We start from the raw sequence: 8,000 nt of genomic DNA, 5'->3' as shown, positions 1-8,000 counted from the left end.
GAAGTGCTGAACTAGTAGCTGGTGGGTGGATGCAGAACTGTTTGGAAAATCTGACCGTTAGTGTCTTTTGATGCAACACAAACACATTTGGTGATTCACAGAACTCAAGATAATGACACAGAGAAGTGACTCCTCCATCTTACTCCCATTTATTTATTCAAAATTAAAGTCTCCACCTTTACATTCACTGAGGAAAAAAAACCTTCCCATCATCCTCCTAAAAGCCTCTTTCACCTCCTTGTTCCTCAGGCTGTAGATCAGGGGGTTCAGCATGGGGATCAACAGGGTATAAAACACAGAGATGATTTTGTCCTGGTCCATGGAGTACTTTGAACTGGGCCGTAAATACATAAAAATGACCGTTCCGTAGAAGATGGTGATGGTCGTCAGGTGGGAGGTGCAGGTGGAGAAGGCTTTGCGCCTGCCCTCCGTGGAGCTGATCCTTAGAATAGCAACCACAATGTACACATAGGAGATGACAATGGTCAGGAGAGTAGATGTTATAATTACAATAGAAAAGGTGAAGTGAACAGTGTCTGTGATGTGGGTGTCAGAGCAGGCCAGTTTCAGGATGGGGGGCACATCACAGAAGAAATGATTGATGATGTTTGATCCACAGAAGGACAAACGGAATATAAATATAGTCTGAACTGTTGCATTTACCCAGCTGGCTAGGTACGACCCCAGCACCAGCAGCACGCAGAACCGCTTGGACATGATGACGGTGTACAGCAATGGGCTGCAGATGGCTGTGAAGCGATCATACGCCATCACCCCCAACAGGCAACACTCACAGGACACAGCAATGCAGAAGAAGTAGAACTGCAGAGCGCACCCAGTGAATGTAATTGCTTTGCTCTCCACTGCAAAGGCCATCAGTGTCTCGGGAGCGATGACAGTGGAGTATCCGACATCTAAGAGGGCCAGGTTACTAAGGAAAAAGTACATGGGGGTGTGAAGCCGGGACTCAATCCTGATTAAAGTGACCATCCCGAGATTCCCCACCAGGATGAGCAGGTAGATCAACAGAAACACCACAAAGAGCATGACTCTCAGGGGCTGGTTGTCCGTGAATCCCAACAAGATGAACTCGGTCACAGTGGTGTGATTCCCCTTCAACATTTATCCCAGATGTGCTGTTCCCCACAAGGGAGAAAGCGAGCATTACATGGAAAGAAGAGACAAATAAAGGCTGAGTATCAATTCCTTGGGGTCATTCTGATCATATACCGTGTGGTTCTCTGGTGAGATCTAACAGAGGTTTAAGACTCCATTATGGGTTTTGAACTAACAGCCATGGGTCTCTTAGCACAGGCGGTAGGAAAAAGAAAGAACTTTCTCCCAGCAGAGAGCTGGCCGGCCACGAAATGTCTGTACCAACTGTGGGCAGATTTGTGGTTCCAGGATTGGATTCCTGAGTTATCTCAGGACCCATATGTAAATCCATGGTAGAGATCCTCCTCAAATCGAGGGATGGCTAATGAATGATCAGGCAGTAGAGGCTTATATTCTACTAGATAGCAAAAAGAATGAGGAGTACTTGTGGCACCTTATAGACGAACACATTTACTTGAGAAAAGGTGCCACAAGTACTCCTTGTTCTTTTTGCTGATACAGCTACCACTCTGAAATCATTCTACTAGATAGAAGTCCCACATTCAGTGCTTACTGCCAAGAGCTCACCCAGTGCTGTCTTATTACAATATAATTTATTATGACTAGATTCAAATACAGTTACCCAGATTGATTAATTCCACCCCTGGTCAGTGGTACTCTTTGTACAGCAAGCTATTAAGGTGAGGATATAGGACATAGGTGCTTGTCCACTTTCTTTTATGGGGCCAGGCTAGTTGTTTCATACAATAAGGTACGTGGCAGGCAGGCAAAATTGTAGGAAAGGGATCTGTATTCACCATACTGAGTTGCCAGAGTTACACGATGAGCTTCTAGAGTATGTGTACCAGTAGCCTGGTGCCTTGTTTGTACTTCAGAGTTTCTGATGTCACACACAATTAACTCCCTCCTAAAATTTTACCCTATTTCTCCTGTTCCACTCCTTATACCGGGGGCCCGACCTATCAGGGGAGGGATTGAACTTGGGTCTCCCACACTTTGGATGACTGCTTTTACCACCAGAATAAACGTTAGAAGGTTGGTGATGCCAGCATGAGCACCGACACTTCCTTCCCTTGCATTTCTCAAAAGAAGCCGCTTAGGTGCCGGTCTACAGGACTGTCCTCCTGCCCATTGATCACAAGCAGTCGGGACTCAGGTGCTGAACTCCTGAGGGACAGCGCTTAGGGCATTCTCCCATTGGCGAGCCCCCCACGCAGCATGCTGGCTTTTGTGGACCCCATTCCTAGTCAGCTTTCTCTCCTCCGCCTCCCCCCATGGCATAGGGGACCCAGGGTCCTAACTCAGGTTTTGTGAATCCTAGAAATTTTCTAGGGACCTAAAAGTTAGGCAGTATAACACTGAGCATTCCAACGCCTAAATCCCTTGGTGAATCTGGCCTTACACATTTTCTTTATTGGTTTAAATTAGAGCTCATTAGAAAAGGAAATTTCCATTCCATGGTTAAATCCAAATTTTGAAATTTGATTTCATTCCAAATAAGAATGAAATGTTGACGTTTCAAACTTTACCCAGGAACGGTAATTCCGAACAAGAATTTCAATTCATAAACATTGAAAAGATATTTTTGATAATATTGATTTTTTTCAGTAATTTTAAAATAATAATGTAATGTAAGATATTTAATATAATATAGACTATTAAAGTTTTAATATAATATAAAAGTAAATATGAAATAAAACAATACGATAAACTCAAAATGAAACATTTTTACCTTATCAGAGCAAAACATTTCTACATTATAAAAACAAAATGAGAAAGTAAAACATATTTTGGTTAGCCGTGTTCCCATCCAAAATTCAATCAAAATCAATGCATTCCTGCAAAATGTTATTTTTTTGTCAAATTTGCATTTTCTGACAGAATTGCTCCATCCATTGTTTTGACCATCGCTAGTTTTCATGTTTCTAAAGATTGTTTTTCAGGATGTATATCAACGGGGAAGGAGTTAGACTGATGGCTTTTGAAAGTGCATCTGCTACGCTATGCACCAGAACACGCACTGGCTGTGACAATGGGAGGTTTCTCTAAAACACTGCTCCCCTCTTTCAGCAGTCTGCGAGTGTGACTAGTCCCACATCTAGAGGATATAAATCTAGGAACTAAACGGGGGGGGGGGAGTGGGAGTTGCTGATTCAGCTGTGGATAAAGAATGATGGGTCAGATGCTCAGGTAGCATGAATGGGAATCGACTTCCATGGATCTACATTGACCGACACCAGCTGAGGATCCAGTGTTCTTAGAATATCTACCTCCAGAATAGTCCATCACCTGCACCACATCACTGTACATAATTAATGAAACAATCCACATCCTTGATCTCCCCCAGACACATGTGGCAAATATGCCGACTGGACACATTTCTTTACAATCAAAATACATTTTCAAAAAAATAGAAATAAAAGTTTTAATACTCTGAGACGCCCTCTATTTTGCAATATGTTATTCTTACCTAAGTAATCGCTTCCCTTTCTCAGAATGTGAGCGGCGTGGGCATCATTTCCCTTGTCACTGCTTATTCTGCAACAGAAAAAAACAATATAAATGTGCTGTTCAGATAATCAGGACTCTGATTTCAGTGAGTCTGATCTCCACGTGAATTAGCTCTAAATGACAATTGTATCCACATGTCGGAACCAAAGGAGAAAATTTATACCATCTCCTTTGGAGCTTAAACGACAAACCTACAAGAGGGTGATGTCTGATGTTCTTGATCCCAAAGGGGATTGTTTTTGGAGGTCGGAGGGGTTGTTTATATTTGTTTTGGTGGCATATTGGGACAGAATCCTTGGAGTGCTGCCGAGTCTGAACATGAGGCCAGGCACAGGTGGGATTATTAGAACATCTTTCATGTCCCCTGGGAATAACTGCACATAATTGTGTTGCCTACAAAACCTGTGCAAACTCCCTGGTGATTCTTTTATCTCTTTTTTTCAAAGTGAACCAGCTATTTTTCTCAGGCAGGAACCTGAACAATCCCTCCAGTGGCTTGCACACTAGCCTGATACTCAGGAGACACGGTCATTTCCTTTCTCCATCACAGTCTTCCTGTGTGACGTAGGGCAAACCACTTAGTCTCTCTGTTCCTGCAGACTGGGGATATTAACGCTTCCCTACCTCACAAGAATGTTGTGAGGATAAATATATTAAAGCTACTGAGATACTCTGGTGATGGGGCCATATAAATAGAGCTTAGCCAATAACTGATTTTTCTTGCACACCTTGCAGGCTTCCAGTTCTCAGCTTGAGAGAGAGACAAGGTGGGTGAGGTAATAGCTTTTATTGGACCAACTTCTGTTGGTGAGAGAGAGACCAGCTTTTGAGCATACACAGAGCTCTTCCTAGGGCCCGGGAAGGAACTAAACCGCTTTCCCACCACCCCCAGGAGGCAATGTAAATATTTATATTAAAAACAACAGTACTACCTGGATCTTACCATTATTAGCCTCCAGTCCTTCCTGGGAACTGAAAATGTTGTCTGAGCTGGTCAGGTATCGCCAGCTTCCCCAGGGCAGTAACCATTCGCTTTGGCACTGGCCTGGCTTTCCTAAATCGAGGCTTGTGGCACTCGAGGGTTGGGGTGATCTCATCACACATTCTGAAGTTCTGAAGCCATCGTTCGTCATCCCAGTTATCCAAAATCATGCAATCTCACGACACCATGCTGATTCTCCTGGACCAGAAGTGGCAGTCCATCCATGGGCATACCTTGGCAATACTGCCAGTCACCATATCTGTTCCATGGGGCCAAAGGAGCTTGTCAGTCACCCATCATGGTCAGCCATCTTCGTCATGTCAGAAAGTTCTGTCCAGATTCCACCCAGCATCTTGCCAATTGCCCTGCCTACCTCATGAACACTCGTCCCTCAAGAAGGAGTGTTAGGAGTGCGAGTGCCAATGTAGGATACTGGCTTGTAATTTCACCTGAGATAGTATTTTAAGTTTTGTTTGCCTGTTTGATTTTTTGATATATATATATATATATACATACACACACACACACACACACACACACACACACACACACATTCTTACTAATATGTGTGAAGAAAGGGACCCTTACTAAGGACAAAGACAGACACTGTGTATGCTGCTTTTGCCTAAGCCAGATGGGTTTGTTCGTATAATGGGAACAGAGAAGAGCAGTAAAAGTGTTACTGGGCATGGTGGGAGTGTAATATATGAGCACACCCTTGAAGACTGCCTCAACTCCTATCTCAAGGCAAGGTCAAACAACCAGTCAGGAGGGGCAAAGGGTGATCGGGGGGAGGTAAAACACTAAAAGGCCAGAGAAATGCCTGCCTCTGACTGTAGCACAACCTCACTCCTTACCCCTCCCATGGGGCACAAAAGGGGTGGGAAGAAGACCCCCCAGACCCATGACCCTCTGAAACGGAGCGTGACCATAAGTTGTAAGGGGTGGGACGGTGGGCGTGCATTGCAGGTATAATTATACCTACTGAGGAGGTGGGGAACAGGACACTGGGAAACAAAGTTCTGTGATCTCAGAGTTATGGGACATGTTTGCTGGAAACTAAACCCAATAAACATTGCATTATCTGCACTTCGGACTTCTGGTCAGCTTTCTGTCTGCATAACGAGAACCGGGGGAGTGAGAGGGTGAAGAGAAAACCTACTAACAAGGAGCTGGAGCAGAACCATCATCCTTCCATGTCTACCACCCAGTGTGGCCAGAGGGAGAGATGAGCGGGTACTGCCATGGGCAAATGCGTAAAAGGGATGGGCTGTGGCAACTGCACTCAGAAAGGCAGTTCCTAGAGTGTCTCCTGTGAGGCACAGAACCCTGGGATACTGCCTCTGAAGTGGTAGCGCTGCTTTGGCAGAACAAAAGTGGCAGTGTGGATGCAGGTATGTGGTCTACACAGGGTTTTACCGCTCTCCAGCACAGTATATGTGGACACTACACGCAGGTCTGAGGAATATGCAAGAGCGCGTACACAGTCAGCTATCCAAGTGTGCACGGAAGTGTAGACGTAGCCGAAGGAGGGGTATTCCCAAAGCACAAAGGTGAGTTAAGCACTCAGCTCCCAATGAGCGTCTGTGGGAACTAGGAATCTAACAGCCCTTTTGTGCCTTTGAGCCTCAGTAGCACCTAAATGTTGGACTTATACATCTCAAATGGCAATTAGTGACCTGACGGGCCTTTGTGGGTGTAGCTGAAACGTCTTAACGTTCTCTGACCCAAAATTCTGTGAACATCATCTCTGAACACATCTGGGGAGAGACTGTATGGCCGTCCATTGTATCCAGCAATGCCATCATGGCATCTCGTATGCTCCCTTGTGGCTGTAAAGCCCAATTTGCAAAGAGCAAGATTTTAATGGATGTCACTTAGAAATATGCAGGCTCCCGATGAAGACTTGGCATGATGCTTAACCGTTTTTTCAATCAGTTTTTCTTGTGCGTCTTTCTCAAACTGTTTGATAGTTGTTGTCCTTTCAGGTCTCTCCTTGGCTGTGTCTTCAAACTTATCTATATTTATGTTGCATGAGTTGAGATTCTGTTTTAGTTTGTCTTTGAAGCATTTGTGTTGACAACTTTGCTTGTGCTTTCCAAGTTCCCTAATCCTGCAAACACATGTGCATGTGCTTAATTTTACTCATGCGAGTAGTCCAATTGACGTCAAAGGGATTACTCACATGTGTAAATTGAAACACTCACATAAGAATGCCCAGGACTGGGATCTATGGTACTGAACTAATATGCCCTGGAGTCCATGGAAAGACTCCATTGAGTCCAATGGTCAATGCTCAGGCCCTTAATGAATGACAAGGGGGCTGGTAGTTTTTTCAGATTGATTTTAATGAGAAGGGGCAGCTATTTTTTTATACACGGCTGTTCTCCAGGAGAAGGTGCCCCCGTACAAACTGTCTCGGCTAATTTCTTAACTTCAGTTAAACTACAAATATGTTTACTTATTCATTACTCTGGTAGAGCAAGTGTTAATACTGACATTATATCTGTGTAATGAGTCATATGTTGTTTTCCTAACTATTCCCAATACGTTTTCTTGCCTAATTAGATAATGACAGAATTGCTCAAAAAACAATGTTTTAATGAGGCCCACAGCAGTTTATTATAATCCATAATAATGGATGCTTTCTACAAAGTTCTCCTAACTTTGGGGAATTATGTCAACATGAACATTACCGGCATAACCAGTGTTGGACAATAGCATTTACTCTCTTTCCCTTTTTTTCCCCTTTCAATATCTTCACTTTCAGGCCAAATTCATCCCTGGCATCATTCTTTTGTGCCAGGGCTACATTTGGCCCATTGTGTCCAAAGTCATGACAAATCAAACCAGGTCACTGCGGGCGTGAGTCTATGATCCTTGCTCACATTGACTGGTACTTACTCATACCAGTAGCCTCAGTGAGACCAAGTACTACTCAGTGCAAGTAAAACAAGATAGACTTAGGTTCCAAATAAACTAAAAAAGAATTTTAATGCACACAAGACAGACAAGAAGGGGCTTTATCCGATACATAGCAATATGTTAGGGCATCTCGAAACGATAGGCTCGATTCTGATGTCCTTACACTGACTAGCCTCTTACTCTGAGCTTGGTCTCATTGACTTCCACAGGACTACCTGCTGAAAAAGTGTGGGTAAGGGTATCAAAATCTGCCATTAAAAAGGCAAAAAACGATGTTAGGGAAATACCCAGAATCTCCTATTTAATCTGGAAAAAACAGTGCAGTCCTCAGAGTGTTTTACGTCAATGCAACATTAATGTAAATCAGTGTTGAAACTGATGGTTACATGAAACACAATTGGCCAGTGTGAATCAGCATCACTCCACTGATGTCAATGGGCCAGAAACCCCAGCTAACGTAACTCGA

At 43.8% G+C, this 8,000-nt stretch overlaps 1 protein-coding gene across 1 annotated transcript; it reads right to left on the bottom strand.

Annotated features, from left to right (window-relative positions):
- Positions 1-153: 153 nt before the first annotated feature.
- On the bottom strand, positions 154-1,125 carry LOC103307450 (olfactory receptor 5AR1-like). Its single transcript, XM_065580356.1, has one exon. It carries the CDS (start codon positions 1,120-1,122, stop codon positions 154-156), a length of 969 nt encoding a protein of 322 aa, XP_065436428.1. The 5' UTR covers positions 1,123-1,125.
- Between the last annotated feature and the right edge of the window lie 6,875 nt (positions 1,126-8,000).

The sequence above is a fragment of the Chrysemys picta genome, unplaced genomic scaffold (genome assembly GCF_011386835.1).
Source record: "Chrysemys picta bellii isolate R12L10 unplaced genomic scaffold, ASM1138683v2 scaf2676, whole genome shotgun sequence".
Classification (NCBI taxonomy): Eukaryota; Metazoa; Chordata; order Testudines; family Emydidae; genus Chrysemys; species Chrysemys picta.
Note: the sequence above shows the minus strand (reverse complement) of the source record. Positions and strands in the feature narration are given on the sequence as shown.